At 38.4% G+C, this 17,384-nt stretch overlaps 1 protein-coding gene across 1 annotated transcript in view; it reads left to right on the top strand.

Moving 5' to 3' along the window:
• Lkb1 (Lkb1/serine/threonine kinase 11) overlaps window positions 1-17,059 on the top strand; it is a 67,899-nt gene extending 50,840 nt beyond the window's left edge. Inside the window, exons 5-7 of the mRNA XM_072305096.1 lie at window positions 10,383-10,568; window positions 11,599-11,780; window positions 14,461-17,059. Of these exons, the coding sequence (XP_072161197.1) occupies window positions 10,383-10,568; window positions 11,599-11,780; window positions 14,461-14,702 (610 nt within the window). The 3' untranslated portion in view covers window positions 14,703-17,059. The remainder of the gene's footprint in view (window positions 1-10,382; window positions 10,569-11,598; window positions 11,781-14,460) is intronic.
• Window positions 17,060-17,384: the final 325 nt, after the last annotated feature.

Genomic DNA, 17,384 nt, shown 5'->3' with positions numbered 1-17,384 from the left:
CAGAAAATAAGTGGCGTACTTGTCTACAGCAGGATTAAATTTGTTAGCGTACAAGGATCCAGAAATATTACTCTGGTCACCGCGGCCCCAGTAGTACTTCAAGAACCCGTCAACAAAATCCTCAAAGAGAAGAAAATCAGTAGACTGAAACCAAATTTTTGCTTCACCTTCTAACAGCATGCCAACCTCCATAACTTTGGTAGCGTCATCAGCATTTTTAGCGTTAAAATACACTGTTACTATATGGACAAAATCTTTAGGATGACATTTATCCAAGTTCCCATTAAAGCGTGGCAAATCGTTAAATCTAATTGAATTGACATGTTTTACAATCTTAATCGAAGAACCATTTTGGCTTGAATCACTGTTAGACCCCCCAGTTTGTTGCCTGCTTGAGCGCTTTACTTTATTCAAAAAAGGTTTCACAGGTTTGTGAGATGTTTTCCCAGTCTGTTTTTCTAAAGAATCTAATCTTCTGCTTACATCAACCTGCAAATTATCTAACTTATCTAGAATATGGTGAAGGGTCTGGCTTGTAGCACTAGATGCGACACTTGAACGCCTAGATCCAGAACGGTCACTCCTTGACGAACACCTTGAGGGAGTCGGTGAGACTCACCGCTGGTTGAGGTCATGCCTGGATACCGAATCAATACCCACATCAACATGATGCCCCAAATCTCTCCTCTCATTTCTGGGTTGTCTCCACTCATTTCTTGGCTCTCTCCAATTGTCATGGTTCATTAACACAAAGTTAGGTATAGGCACTTGGCCAGGGTGAGGTGGTGTAGGCATATCACGCCCTTGCTGAATATGCACTACTGGCTCTAGAGGGTGTTGAACAACATTTTCCATGTCATGGCCTCCAACAGCTGCGACATCCAACGACTGACCCCTATGGCGTCTACGACCCCTCCACTGGGGGTTGACATTTCGTCTTTCCGCCCTGTTTCTAGTTTGATACCCTTCTGGACCACTCATTGTAAAATTTAACAGGGTGGACTAAATAACACACAGAGGAAAACCTAAAAGATAATATTAAAAATACAGCAACAATGATGCAATACTAACACAGCCACCGACAGATGATCCCGGAACGAAGCTTAAGCGCAGGAAATGTCACAAACTCGAACACGCTGGAATGAAGAAGATCAAAGACGATTAGATGTAGAAGGCTATGAGGTGTATTGCATCAGTTGTCCAACACCAGCACGAACATCACTTGTCCGCTCCCACAGACAATGCAGCTTGGCAAAACTCCAACGTCCAAACGGTGACTCCTCCAGACTGGGCGGTCGTGAATATGACTAGGGCGCTCCAGCCAAGCAGGACGGTCGTGAATACGACTAGGGCGTCCGCTTACCCCTCAAAGATGGAATAACCAGGACATCAGACAGGAATTGGCTTCATTTGAGTGTTGTTGGTGATAACAGCTCAAAACCTCAACATAACCTCGTCGGTTTGTGAGTTGAATGATGCATAGCATCGGCATCGATGGCACCGGCCGAAAATTAAAATGGCTGACAAAGACAAGTCTGCAAAAGCTAACATTGAACAATGCACTGTGAAGCACGCGTCAAGGTTGGAAAGTTCAGCGAAGCACTGATGAATTGATGATTGTGCTGGTATCAGGTTGTGATACACAAATAAATAAAACACATAAGGATTGCATCCTTTCGCATGATCAGGGTGTTCCGCGAAAAAGGCCAGTAAAACACTACAACTCGTGCCCCCCGTTGGGCGCCATAACTGAAGCCGGGGCCCGAAAGCCTCAAACGAGATAGAGAATGAAAACAGGTGGATAAAGTGAACACGAGTAGGTTTTTAGAGTTCAAATAGCGGAAGGACCCTGAAGCACATGATTGAGGACTAAAACACTAGATGGGGCCGAAGCCCCACCCTTTCAAAAGGATGATGAAAAAACTTACGTGAAGTCTCCTAAGGAGATGGCAAAAAGACTAATGGCGGCCGGGCCCCCCACTCCCCAGGCAATGCCAATTGCCCTCTCCCCACTGGCCGACAGCCAGTAGAGAGAGACCAATCAACGTGCCCTGGGACTGGAGGGACCAAACCGCGCATATTTAAATTTTATGTCCGGAGACCGGGTTACAAAGCCAAAATTAATTTGAGCACTAGTGGAAGATTTCTTCGAAGAAGTTTCAGTTTTAAGTCTCATGAAAGAAAAACGAATAGTATCTTGTTGCCACTACAAAGAATAAAAAAACTACTTTTAATAGCTGGTTTTGAAATAATATCTGATTAAAGAGAACATAGAATAAAACAATTTGACTCAGCTTAGCAGAAAGGAACCAAATAAGTACATTATGACGCTGCAAAGATGGTGCAACTTTTTCTTTCAAGCAAGAAAATCTGAAAGTTTTAACAGTTTTCGTTTCTAAACTTACTAATAGTAATAATAGTCGCTAAGAAATCACTCTACGAATTTTATTTGCTTGCATGGTCTCATAATTCTCACCTCTAAGTAAAAGTTCCACAATCCTAACAGCGATGCAGTTTACTTGGTTCCTACACAGAAAAAAAAGTTGCTGATTCAACAATTCAATTGCTAAAAACAGTGAGTGCAATGTTTCAACGCAGATTTTACAACAAAAAAATGCTACTTTATCCACCCCCGTAGTTAAATTAGTTTACAATGTGGTTAAAGCAGCATTTTTTGGTTGTAAAATCCGCGTTGAAACATTGCACTCACTGTTTTTAGCAATTGAATTGTTGAATCAGCATTTTTTTTTCCGTGTATCTGCTGAACTCAGTTCAATTTTTTTTCCTTCTGTAATAAAACTGTGCGGCTAGAAAGAAAAATAAACTCCAGCATACCATTGAAAGCAAGGGCTGGAAAGAATCGTCTGAGAGTCCAACAGGTTCCAATCTAAGGTTCAAAGTTGACTTGCGTGGGAGGACATCCTTTTTCAATTTTAACTTTATTTCGAAACCACAAAACGACAACATCTTGCACAAGTGGTAACCTTTCACATCAGAGTCAGGCTGCAAGATTCATAAATTGTAATAAGTTATTAATACATAAAATGTAACTACAACAATGTCGGATTAAAAATCCAATGAGTTTGGTCTCTCACCTCCCTTCACTCTAACATCAACAAGTGAAGATTCATTACAGCTCAGTTTTAAAAAATATAATCTAATGTTGGTCAAAAAAACTATTTAATGTAACCTCAGTATGATATAGACAGGAGTACCCATACGCGTTTCAAGTGTATGAATCGTGCAAGCACTAAGAGGGAGGAAGGTAGCAAGAACATTTTTAGAGGGGTGTGCTCTGTAAAAATTATCTAAGTTTAGAAAGCGGGAGTCACGTTGTATAATTTTAAAACTGCAGGGGATTCAGTGGTTCACCTTCATCCCTTTCTTAGTTTAGACCTGAGGCCGAGTGAAATTGTTCCTTTTCCTCCAACTTCATCGAATGAAACTTTTAACTGTCTACTTTAAATAGATTCATTCTTCATTTGATACAGTTAGAAGAAAAGTTGAACTGGACTTGAAACAGTGAGATAACAGGGATTGATGGAGGTATTTTGTCCCCTGTATTTTCCACTGAAGCTGAAAAAAAGTTGGCCTTATTATGTAATGAACGCGTCATGATGGAAATAACCTTACAGAACACACACTACTCAAACTCAATAAATTAATTCATCCACTTGCGCTTCAGATTGATGACGCAGTAATCTATTATTCTGTCAATCTAGACATATCTTGGACAGTAATGTCTAGAGATTAGCAGGAAAATATTTTGAAATGGCTCAGTGCAAGTTTATTTCACTTAAAAAAGGAATTTTGTACATAATGAGCTTGAAACTGATACGTATATTGTTGCCATTCATCCATCAATCAGGGAGGCCTCAGATGCGTTTTCGCAATATTCATAATAACTGGCTAGCATTTTTATAGCTTGACTCGGAGGTCACAATTGACTCTTCGACAATGGGGTCAAGGTCTATATTTTCCTTGGAAGACAAGTCAATTTACATTTTTTTTTTACAATTTTACAAAACAGTTGGGTCAAGGATTGTTGCAGAATTCAGACGTTTCAGGTGATTTCACCTGCACTTACCTGCTATCGGCTTTAAAGAGGTATTGCTCTAAGTATTTGTGAACATTTGGGTGGATATGAATACATATATTTCACAGATTTCTTTTGTTGGATCAAAATTACCTTATCATCAGTGCTATAGTATAGTATTTATGATGAAATGGTCTTGGCAGCAGACCAGATTTCTAGTGAGGGAGATGTTGCTGTCATTCTTCCCCACGGCCTGGAACCAGTCATGTCTCGTTTCATTTCGTGGCACACTAAAAGAAGTGTTTACCACTTACATTTACACTATTCTCACACCGCGGCACATAACACCTAGCCATAGCGATCACGGAGGTTTATTTATTTACGTGAAAAGTGGTTATCACTTGTTGCCGTGTTGCTTGTTTTGTTGTAGCGGCGGCGCTGCTCGTGGCGTTCTGCGAAACTTTGAGTTAGACGTCGATTTGACTACCGTAGTTTTTCAACAACGTCATTTGCCCGCCATTCAAGAGCGTTTTAAATTTGCGGAAAAGTTGCGCCTTTTAAAATGCGGTTTTCTCCGGGATTTCGGCTCCAAAAAAATGCGAGATCACCAGTTAATCTACTTACTTAGTACTTTTAGAATATCAATTAAAAAAAAAGTTGTTAAGTGACCCATTCACACTCCCTCAAAAACTCTGTAATTCTTTACGATCATTTGGATTTTTTAATTGCAATCTGGCCTGTATTCTGAATTCGGGCTGATTCCTTCTTAACTGATAACATGTCCCTTGTAATTAATCAATGTCTTTTTGAATTGAAATTTAGATTTATTAAACTTAATGTTCAGTTCTTCTGCTCTTTGCAATACCTCTGCAAAAGCTTTGTCATGCTCTCCTACAGTCTCACCACAAATTAATGTATCGTCAAAATAGATTATTACATTCGGAATATCACTGAAATATTTGATCAAAACTTTTTGAAAAATTTCTGGTGCATTAATTTTTCCAAACGGTAGCCTCAGAAATTTTAAACTTCCAAACGGTGTGTGAAAACCAACGTAATTTGTTGCTTCTGGAGACAATTTTCTATGCCAAAATCCATCCTTAATATCTAAAACGGTAAATAACTTTTCGTATGTGAGTTTAAGTTTAATTTCTTCGAAGGATGGTATGAGAAAAAGTTCTCTTTTAATATTTTTATTCAACCTACTAGGATGTAAGCATACCTATATGGATTCATCATCTCTTTTCACAACGACTCAATTCTGAACCATATTACGTTTTTGACATCGTTTGAGATTATATTCACGGATAGTTTTTTTTTTTTTTTTTTTTTTTTTTTTTTTTTTTTTTTAAAGTGACCTTTATTATCAGAGAACAAAAGAAAACATAAGTAATTACAAAGAAGTAATTACAATACATTAGTCAACAAAGTTAAAAAAGAAAACAAAAGGTAGAAAAGAACAAATGAAAATTAGAAACAAAACAGGTTATAAAAGAGAGAGGAAGAGAAACAAATTCAGGGGACTCCAGGGGTCAAGGTCGCACCGGAACTACCACATGGTATACCATCGGCGGGGTTTGGGGGGGGGGGGTAAGATAGTAACGCATTTAATTTATCTTATAAAAGGGAGTTCTAATCTTATGCGGCAATCTTCTCGGTGGATCATTTGATGGGATTGAATTGGGTGACACATAAATATCAACTAAGTCTGACAATTCTCCGACGCCAGAAAACTGTATGGGAAAGAACCCGGCACCATCCATATGGGAAATCCCCCCCCCCCCCCAGTCAAATTTGATGAAACTTGGATATGTAGCTCAACTCGTCATTCTGATCAACAGCTCTCACGGGTTCAAAGAGATCCCATGTGCGGTTTTCGAGATATTCGCCGTTTAAAAGCGTAAATTGAGGTTTCGCTGGCCGGACCATTGAGCGGCGCTACTCGTGCCGTGCCCTTCCCTTCCAGACCCCTCTTACCGCTCTCCGCTTCCCCGCCACCCGTACTCGAGGCTCGGACTCCGACGCTCACGAGGCTTTACTCATCGTTGCCGGCCCGGGTGGTCTTATCACCACCCAGATAAGACCACCCAGGAAGGGCACGAGTAGCGCCGCTCAATGGTCCGACCAGCGAAACCTCAATTTTCGCACGTAAAACGGCGAATATCTCGGAAACAGCGTAGGGGATCTCATAGTGCCCGTGAAAGCTTTTGATCAGTATGACACGCTGAGCAACATAGCCAAGTTTCATTAAAGTTGATGGGGGGCGGGGATTTCCCATACAGATGGTGCAGGGTTCTTTCGCATAAACTGCAGCTTCATCGGTGAAGGCAGACACATAATCTGTTGGTTTTTTAAAAATAAGGCCAAGTTGTACTGATGTTTGTAAGCTAAATAGAGGTGTAGAGCCTGTTTTGGTGGCAGTGAACTTAATTTTATGTGGAACACATGTATCAGGTGATTGACTGTTTAAGGTTACATCACCATAAGTTTCGATAGGAACTCTGCCATATCCGGAAACCATTGTTGTCTAACTAAATCATCACTTAAGATTTTAACTTTTTGTTAAAGATGTCACGGTAAAATATTTATTTCAGCACCGGTGTCGATTTTGAAAGCAATGAAAGAATTATTATCTAGCAGTTGTTGCAACCAAAACTGATCATTTGTTACAGCGGAAGAAACTACATTCACACTTACATGATTTAGTTGATCCAATAGCTTTTAATATCACTTTCTGAAGCTTTTTGATTGCGACCCGCTCTCACTTCACTTTCAGATCTTTTACTGCACTTGCGTAAATTATTAACAGTAACAGGAAGATTTGAAAAATTGGGCTTTGCTGGTACATAATCATGTGGAATGCAACTAATTTCTAAAATATAAACATACTCTGAAGCATCGACTTCATCAAGGTGTTTTGAAGGTGCGGAATTTTCAGGACAAACTACTTCGTTAATTCGACACCTTTTTTCAAAATGATTTTGACCCAAACATTTCTTACACTGTTGCCGATATGCAGGACACTCGCTTAGGATGTTGTTGACCACAGGAACGACAGTCAATGATCCTCGATGGCTTCTGTTGATAGGGCTAGTTGTATTTGTTTTGGTAGTTGTGTTTTTGTCCTTGATTAGAGTTGTTGTTCTTTCTTACTTGTCCAGAGTTGTTGTTTTAAGCTCGACCAGCGAAGTTGTTGCTTTGATTTGAGAGGTTGTTTTTAAATCTTCCACTATTTATTTGATGCACATTTGATGCTTTGAGTTGTTTGACTTCATCCGACCTATTCTTTCCTGCCTCAACGGAGAGGCACAAAGAAACTACTTCCTCTAATGGCAGTTCCTCGCCAAGGAGACCTTCTCTCAGTGGAACGATATGGATGCCGATGATGATTTGTTCTCTGATAAGTGAATCTCTAAGCTTTTCGAATCCACAATTTTCGGCTACTTTTCTAATTGCCATATAAAATTGATCAAATGATTCCCCCTCTTGTCGATCCCTAGGATTGAACAGGTTTTTACAGTAAGCTACGGTCAGTTTATGCTTGGTGAGTTCAGTTAGAGCTCTAAAAGACCATCTACTGTTTTCTTTGGAGCTTCAGTAATGGTAAGGGTGTTATGAATTTCTTCCCCATCAGTGCCTAATATATTGAGAAAGATAGCGACTTGGACTTTCTCATCTTTCTTGTCTAATTTGTAGCCCATACTTCAATTGGATTCCTGGTTTTGAAGCGTTTCAGGTTTTCATGGACGTTTCCAATGAGAGAAAGGTGCCCCACCTCTAATTTCCCATGGTTTTAGCCTCAGAGGGGGTCTGAGGATGGGACAACACATAAAAGATGTATGCACTGAGGCTAAGAGAGTGGTAACAAATTTCCGACTTCTCATTCCTAACCTGAAAGGTCCCAATTTTATTCAGCGGAAAATTATGACTCATGCTTTTCTATCCATCATATTTTGTGGCGTCACTATATGGGCTCCTTCTTGTGACACAAAAAAGAACATTAATGAGTTAAGAAAGACCATTCACCGCATGAAGATTGCATTAAGTTGTGCTTACCGCTCAGTCTCCGATTTTTGCCTCAGTGTCATATGAGGCATACCATCTGAGCGAATATTAATACAAGAGAGAATAGATAAGTACAATACAAAAGACCCGACTAAAATTCAAAAAGATAAAATGGCTCGATGGACTATAGAGTGGGATTCCTCCCCTAATGAATGGATCAAAAGACTGATCCCAGTACTATACTAATGGATCAATAGAAACCACGGAGACACAAATTACTACCTCACTCAGTTTTTGTCCGGTCATGGAGCTTTTGCCAACTACTTACACAGGTTCAAGATAAAACAGAATCCAAACTGCCCGTTTTGCCCAAATGAAAGGGATACACCAGAACACTCGTTCTCTAAATGTAAAAAATTTTACAGACAAAGACAAAATCTGGTATCACAAATAAATGCCCAACTTACCCCGGACAACACCATTACACTAATGATCGAAAAAAGGCACACCTGGAAAATTAAACACACATTTATTAAAGAAGTTCTGCAATGCAAACAATTTGCACTAAACTTGGACCAAGATGACAGCAACCACCAACCCCCTTCCTCCCTCGACGACATGGCTCAACTTGGCAATTCCGAGGTCAACAAACACACTTAAATAGACAAATGGAGATTGAGGACCTCCAGCACTCCAAAAATTAGATTTAAGATACTTTTACAGGAAAAAATTTACAGGGGGGAAACACACTATATGAATGTAATAGTAATAAATCAATATAGGCTCATATTAGAATGTAAAAGAGGCCTTTGGGTTAAGTTCTGTCCAACTTAATTCCACCCTGTAATTATCAAAATAAACAATAAGTTAAAAAAAAAAAAAAAAAATGAGAGAAAGGTGTTCAAAGGGTCGCAATTCCATTGTTTCAATTGCTAGTCTGAGAGATTCTTGAATGCAATAATTACTGAGCCTCATGATAATGATGGGTACCTCAACTTTTACTGTTATCAGTCATCACCTTGTAGCGCATGCAGACTAAGACATTATGGAAACAATGCGAACTGAATTGATAGGTTAAAATTCATTAAAATCACTGTAAATGTAGATTCTGCTTGAAAGTCATAACGGGGGCCGATTAAAACAATATATTTTATCGATTTTCTTCTGATCTGCGGCGGTGAGCTTAGTGGCCTAACAGGTGCATGGCCAGTCCCCAGTTAGTTAGGTGAATCCGTTGATTTCCGTCACGTTTACTTTGTCGCCATGATGTGGATGGGTGGTCTGAATAAAATGAAGACGCAGATGATCAACTAAACAATATTTATTGAATAAAAATCACGAAAACACATCAGAAGGAAAGGCTATAACTTGGCCCAACGCCATGTCCAGGTTACAAGTTGAGTGGCTGTTGCCAGATGAGCCACCCCACTCCCTATATTGATGTTGGCTGTGATGCCACATAGGCCCTACTACAATAATGTCCCCTCCTGATTGAGCGCATTGATGGTAAGCGTTCGTCGCTCTCTGTATAGGCAAGGATCGTCGCTCTCTGTATAGGCAAGGATAGCCGATACCTGTAACAACTGTAATTGTCAATGTACATGCCTCTTGGTCCGATTTTTCCGATAAAAGTAGGTTATTAGTGAGATTTTTCCCGAAGCCATCATGACCGGAAAATTTGCTTGCATCTTTGTCGCAATCAAAGCAGGGTATTTGCATGTGATCTTCAACCATGGAGGATAATTGTCGATTGTTTCTGATGTTCTGATGTTTTTGTGTTCTAAATAGAAAAGTACAAGCATTTTCAGACATTACCAACATGAAAACTGTTCAATGTTGCTCGTGAGGTGCATTGCAGCTGCATTTGAAAATCGGATCCACAGATACCCCTAAATATCGGACCCGCGGCGAGAGGAGGTGGGCTCAAAAAAAGGTTGCTATCTCAGGAACCCACCAACCCAATTTGAAAAACTCTAACTAGTTTGAAAGCTGGAATTATCACAAAATTGTTTTTAAAGATTTGCTTTATATACGATACTTTTTGAGGTATGAAACAGGGAAACTTACCTTTGGGTATACCCTTGTTCATCTGATAACATTGTCAGTGTCAGCTGATAAAATGTATATTTTCACATAAGAGGTTAATAAAAGTTTTCAGTCAGTCTTTGACATCTACCGAGAATTGTTTTGTATTTATTTACAATTACTACGTAATTATATATTTTTCTTATTAAAAACTAAGAAAAACACCCTCATAATAAAATATTTCTGAACTCAGTTCTTTTTTATTGTGATAGATTAGCTTTTAACCCATCCGCTCATATTTTATTTTTGCTCCCAGGTATAATTTGACAACTGGAAAGTATCCTTTTGAAGGTGATAATGTATATAGGCTATTTGAGAGTATTGGACAATGCAACTTCCAAATACCTGATTCAGTATCCCCAACGCTAAAGTCTTTACTTGAAGGAATGTTGCAAAAGCAGCCAGCCGATAGGTTTAGTATTCAACAAATTAGACAGAATTTGTAAGTATACTCTTCTTAGTCATCTGAATGTAAATAAGTTAGCAGAAGCTAATCCATGCAGTTGTCAGAGCTATGATCATGACTTCTGATCCTGATTCAGTGTGACAAAATAGGGTTTTGTCCCCTGTCCCCTTTAAAAAAGGGTTTCCGTAACTTAGACTTTAAAAGAATATATTTCCGACAATGTTAGAGTTTTCACAGTGAAATGTTACCCAGGATCTCTTTCACACTCAATCTGTGGTGAGATTTTGAAAACTTCTGCAACGTGCGGCAGTTGTGAATAATGCAATGTAATAGTTTTACCACATCTCATGTGTGGTGATTGAAGAATATTGGGGTTCAGGAACCGCAGGACAAAAAAAAACTCACTTTCGGGATGTAAAAACTTTTCTAGATTTTTATGAACTTTTTGGGGAAACAAAATCAAGCAGTACAAAACTCAATATAACTTATTATTTTTAAGGTTAGTAAAAAAACCTAAATCTTCTCCCTCTCCAATACTTCATCAGCTGATCCCGATTGGGGCTTGGACTGTGATTTTGATTCTCTACTGTAGCTTCTAAGTTTGACTAACAATTTCTCATACCTCTAAATCGGTATTTAGTGTCTGTCCAGGTCCAGTTGCATTGCAACGTTCTTTATCATGAAAGAGGCAAGATTGAGAATAATTCATGATTGAACAAAATATTTAAATTAAACAAACTTGAAAAATCAAGCGAACAACAAAATATCTCATAATTTGCTCTTTTATTATTCTTCTTCTCCCAATTAGCCTTGGAGCTATACAAGGACCCTTCCCTCTTATTACGAGTGGCACTGCAACAAAATTGAGGGTGTCAATTTTTATTGCAAATTCGTAAGTGCGACTTTTCCTTGCAACAAATCCCGAGAAAACGTTTTGAGGAGACAAGGTCCTAGAATTCAAGTTTTGAAACTAAAGTCCCATTTTTCAAAGCCACAGTTGCTTTGTTGATGATCTTAACTTAAATTTTTAGATCACATTGTTTCGAATGTGTCTCCTTGTTTTCAGATGGTTTATTGTGAATCCACCTAGAATAGAACCTGAAGTGCCAGTGCCTAATTTAAGAGGCCAGAAAGACCACAAAATGACAGTTCTACCCTACATCATTGATTATTTTGATGAAACGAAAGGCAGTAGTGACGATTTCGAAGAGGAGGTCGAATATTTGATGACTGAAAGGGAATATTTTGGTATGGAAATCTGTTTAGATTTGATCTACAAATCTTTTTAAAACTGTTTTGTCTTTATAGATTTTAGAGGAAGGATATTTGCTTATTGAACGCGCTTCATAGATCCCTAATATTTACTGACAAAATATTTTCTTTTGTATTCCGTTTTTTTGTAGCAGCAAATCATTGTAATTCCTTGTAACAACCCATTTCCAGAGTTATAAATCTGAATTTCAGTTGAGGTTCGCAAGAAATGTGTATTTTATAGTTCTTTGTTCAAAGCTTTCTTAATCCTCCCTTGGGCTAGAACTTGAACCAGGGAACTTCTCAGAGGTTTTAAAGTCAAAAACTAAACTTCAATTATTGCTAGAAAAACGTATCGATTTCTTATCTCTATGCCCTCTGGTTTTTGATAATCGTAATGGTCCAAATTTCTTTAAGTCCTCCCCATAATTATTTTGTATTTTTGGTAAGAGGTCTTGTCCATCCTGATATTTTTTTTCAGTTCCACACCCGATATTCATCTCTACTGACCGAATCCATGGATTATTTTAAAGACTGTGATAACTTGTGACAAAAAGTAATAAAACTGTATCTTAAAAGAACTTCCTTGAATTATTTAGTCGGTCTCAATTATCAGTTTAGTGATAAATTAGTGTTTTTGTTTTAGTGATATTGTTTAATTTTTGGTTCTATTCTCATAATCACAAATCTTTGGATAATCTTTGGTACAGTATCCTATATTTGAACAAAATTCGCTAAGAGAAGCATAAAATGTAACATAGCTGGTTTTTTCGTGAGACTTCAAATCAATAACATGCCTCGGTGACGAACTTGAGTTTTAAGGCAGTTTTTGAGTTCATGACATAAACACTGCCCATTTTTACAGAAATCCATGAAAACTTAACAAACTTTTTGACGTTAATCAATAACTAGAAGCATATTCTTATTTTCGCCCTGTGCTTTGTGTCCAATTTTTTATTCTTTCTTTGTGGGATGAGGAAGACTGGTGACTTTAATTAGAATACTTATAAACAGGCAAAAAATCAGACAGTGGTACTTTAGGAATGAAAATTAAGTGGGATCAAGATTCACAGCTTATTTCACTCAAGTCCGTGGCAAAGAATCAATGTCTGCCACATTTATACTTCGTGGCTGTTTGACGGGCTTAAGCGTGCCACAATTGAATTTCAAACTAAAACGCAGCACCTGCATCCGTCTTTGGAAACGGATTAAAATGAACAACAGATATCTAGCTTTGCTGATACCCTTCAACAAGTGGCATGCATTATATCAATAGAAAAACTAATCAAAATGAAAAGAACGAGCGTGACGGATTTGAAATCCCAAGTAAACAGAATGATCACTATTCAACTAAAGTTGTCTCAATTCACCAAAAACTTCAACTTGCTAATCACAAACACTTCATCCCATTGCAAGACATCACAACGCAACATCGACGCCGGCCGGTGTGAGCGCTACTCACACTCACTTTGATCATTCATCCTAATGAGTCTAGCTCTGATGAACTCTAGTCTAATTTCATGAATGATGTTTCTCCGCTTGTGAAAAATTATTCTGCAGATTTTCTTACCTTTTATCTCTTGTTTTACATTGGAGAGACGTTTCTAAATGTTTAATGATGCTAAAGTTTTTTAATATCGTTTTACTCTCTAATTTGTATCGGTGCAAACTAAGAACCTTGGAGTAGATATGTGTGACAAACCTGAGTTTGGCGAATAATAGGTAATTTTTTCAACAAACTTGGAAGAGAAAAATGTTGTATTCACACTTAGACCCAAAAATGGAAAAAACACATTCATACGCTTACAAAAGACCAGGGACAAGAAAGTCCCTTTTTTCAAATATTTGCCCCCTTTATCACAGAGTTGACCATGTTAGGCTGCCCAAAGGGAGGAGCTGTTAAAGGTGCGATTATGAATACAGCCTTCAGTCGATTTCTTTTCCAATGGTTCCTGGGTCATTCCATGCTAAGTCAAACCAAAATTTGACCCGACCTCTTTAGAATTTGATGAAATTTGGTACTTTCTCTCCCCATTGAGCTGATTTTCGTTCCCAGAAGTTCCCAGCGCCTCGACAGATTCTCGGAACGCCGCGGCTCGGAGCTGCTTTCGTCACCTGTCACACTAGTGCACCGGGAAAAAATGCTGCTTTTCCGGCCATATCTTTTGACTCCACCAAGTCTCTACTTCGATTTTTGGTAAGCGTGTGGATTCAGGTATGACTGACCTCTGGAAAAAAAATTGTAGGATTCTACGCACCCCTTTTAGAGATACTTCAATTTTAGACTTTAAGATCTTCATAAAAAAAAAATTTTGAAGTTAAAGTCAAACTTGGTGTACATATGTGGAAAACCCGTTTCAAGAGCTTTTAATCGGCACCAGAACGGTTCAGATCGAATTAACGGCTCCGAAAATACAGGAAAGTGAAGGGCATAACCTCTGTTATTTTACTCGAACTTTAAAGCTCAATAAAAGTTCAACTAATGGACAAAAATATTAAAAAATCACATTTTTGGAATCAGCTGAATGAGTAGAGTGAGTGTGCCAAATTTCATCAAAGTCTGAGGATGTTGGGTCAAATTTTGGTTTGATTTGGCATGAAATGACCCTCCTCCCTAAAATGATAAAATCCTCCATAATTCAAAAATATTTTTAAACGTTTAACTGTGCTTTTACAGTAAATCAGAGAAGGGAGCTCAGCCAGGAAGAGAATGACAGTACGTCTGAATTTGACAATGAAGATGGAGCCATTTGCATCTCAGCAGTCGAAGGTGATGGAGACAATGAATTGGTAGCAAATTTCAACAATAAAGCAAGCATTTCGGAATGCGTAACGAATACAACTAATCAAAAGCCGCAATGGAAACGACCGATCTCTTGTCTTAGCGTTGGTAAATTATCTCACTGTCGTCCATCATGATGTCTCTTGTTCCTATTCACAGTGTACCTAATCTTCGTTCGGATTGCAGCGCTTTCCTTCAGGGTCCTGCAGGCTGATCATAAAAATTGATGGACAATGCGACAGTCTAAGATGACAAAGAGGAAAAAGAGCGATTTTATTGGTGGAAATGGGTGATTGCAATCTGGACCCCCAAGACAGAATATGGGTCCTGGGACATATTAAAGAGATGAGTCCCTATGGGCTCTGGGGATAGGGAAATCCCCCTCTCTAGATAGGAAAACTGACAGACTTACAAAAACTGTCCGCGGACGCGGGAAACTTGAAAAAGTGTGTTACAAACTACGCAGATTGCCAGATAGCGAGCAAAGGAATGGATTTCAGACTTTTTGAACGTGACCGACGTGACTTTCGTGTGATTTTACTCACATAGAGCACCTGCGTTTGGCCGTATCTCTTGTGTGCAACAGATCCATTGAAGGCACCGGAGATGAGATTTTGTGCTAACTCAATATAAATTTCAAGCCGTGTTAAAAGCTTTAATTATAACGCTAATAGGGTAAATTTTAGGGTTTAGGCTTGCCAAATATAACTAACAAGAATGAAGAGAAGAAACGGGTCAAAAAGGCCAGTGAGACTGCCCTAGAGAGAGGCCTCTAAACCTGTATAAAATACAAAAATTGTGCTTACTCGCGAGGTCTCAAGACAGATTAACAAATTGCATTGGCACCTCCCAAATTATATAGCCAATTCGATCCTGGTGACCTCTGGTTCCCCGACGAAAGTTTCGTTCGCCCCCTCCCCTTGGCGGCCCTGGTTGCAATGAACAGAGGAGGTAAGTAATAGACTACCATACGGCAACCCATGAGAGACTCCATAGTTAGTCCATCGTTTTCTCTCCTTGGTCTGTAAGAACCACTCTTTTCAATCTGTAGAATATAGAATCGTTTCATTTTCCCTTTGTCTATTACTTTGTATATCCATTTCAATAATCAGCGGGCTGCAGCATTTTTATTATGTGCGATTCTGTTTTCATACTTGTTTTTTTTATTTTATTTTATTTTTTTTCTTTTCACCAAGAAGGAATCAGCCAGTCTCTTTGATCACTCTGATAGTAGTGTTTGGACTAATTTCTAATATTTTTATAGTAAGAATCAGCAAAAGCGAAATTTCCTGAGAGAACTTCGGGAGGTAAATATCTTGAATGAATGTTCCTTCATTTCAACCTTCCTTTCTTCCATCAAGTTCATAACCTTTTGATAAAAGGAAGCCAACGTCAAGTGGCAATTACTGTTCCTGGTCCTGAATCCGCAGGGATAGAACTACGCCATGTTTCTTCAAGAGGTTAATAGCCTATTGCGTGCAATATTCCTCTCTTGCCATTCATATGTTACAGTTCAGTTAGTTATTGATTTTAAGCGTTTTTGAGAGGAAAACCTTTTTTTTTCACCCGATTCACCGCATGTAGAGGGTTCTGAACCAGAATTGGAATTTGCTCTGAAATTCAATGCCCTGATGAATGCAATTTTAATGCAGTGCTTGTTATCCATCCATCTAAACCTAAGTAATTATCTTCGCAATCTATAAGAATGTTGAACAGTTTCTAAACATTCACCGATTTTGCATAGATTATTCCTTTAATTGACAGCACTGATTCAGGGGAGGTCCTGTTGAAGAATCCAAAATTTGCCCACGTGGACCACCTAATAGATCCACTGCATATGCGAGATATCAGGTGAGAATAAAAGTTCTGCTTTTGAAGCTGCGCAGAGGCCAATATTAACTTTATAATTTTTTTGCTTATGACAGAAGTAAAAACATTTCAAGAGATATCATTAAATAATAGTCCTCTGAGTAATAGAAATTTAAGGCCACAATTGTGCATACTGTTACACTTATCATTATTGAAGAAGTTTTAGAAACATTGTCATGGCAAGTAACTTTTTTTGTTCCAACTTTCTGAGAACCTAACCATTGGTTTCTTACCATGATTTATTCATACCTTCATGAACTGTTGTCACACTATGGAGTAGATTCATTTCATGATAAGTAGTTCTCGGGATAGTTTTTTTCTTCTGATTTTCTGTAAACAAGTGTAAGGCCTTGCCTTGTACAATGTACATACGAGCGCGGTTCCCCAAACTTGGGGCGAACTTTTTCCAGGAACTTATTAAGCGCGGTTCCCCAAACTTGGGGCGAACTTTTTCCAGGAACTTATTATAACTTAGTTATAACTTGTCCTGCAAAACTCCAGTTTGTGGAACTTATAATGCACCCAAACTGCGCTCATGTGAACAAGGCCCAAAAGTATTTTTCTTTGTGATTTTTTAAAAACTCTACCAACTGCTGTCTACCACAAAGTAAACATTGATAATTTATGAGACTGACCTTTTTTTTCTTATCACAACCATGATGATCGTAATCATAATTACAGAACAATTAGAGTTCATGTCTAGATTCATAACATAAAATCATTCCCGTTTTGTAGCATTTTTCCTCTTATTTTTATGTTTGTTCTTGTTTTTGTGTAAAACCCATCTCAATTTCCAAGTCTAGAATCAGACTTCTGAGGCATGAAATACTAGAATCCAGTAGAGAAGTGAAAAAAGAAAATTTCTGATTAGAGCCGAAAGTATGTAAAAACATTTTTTTAAAAATTGACGTATAGCACTGATGATTGCATGGTCAATGTGGTTTTAATTA

This window comes from Bemisia tabaci, chromosome 1, assembly GCF_918797505.1.
Source record: "Bemisia tabaci chromosome 1, PGI_BMITA_v3".
Classification (NCBI taxonomy): Eukaryota; Metazoa; Arthropoda; class Insecta; order Hemiptera; family Aleyrodidae; genus Bemisia; species Bemisia tabaci.
This window is presented reverse-complemented; position numbering and strand designations above follow the sequence as displayed.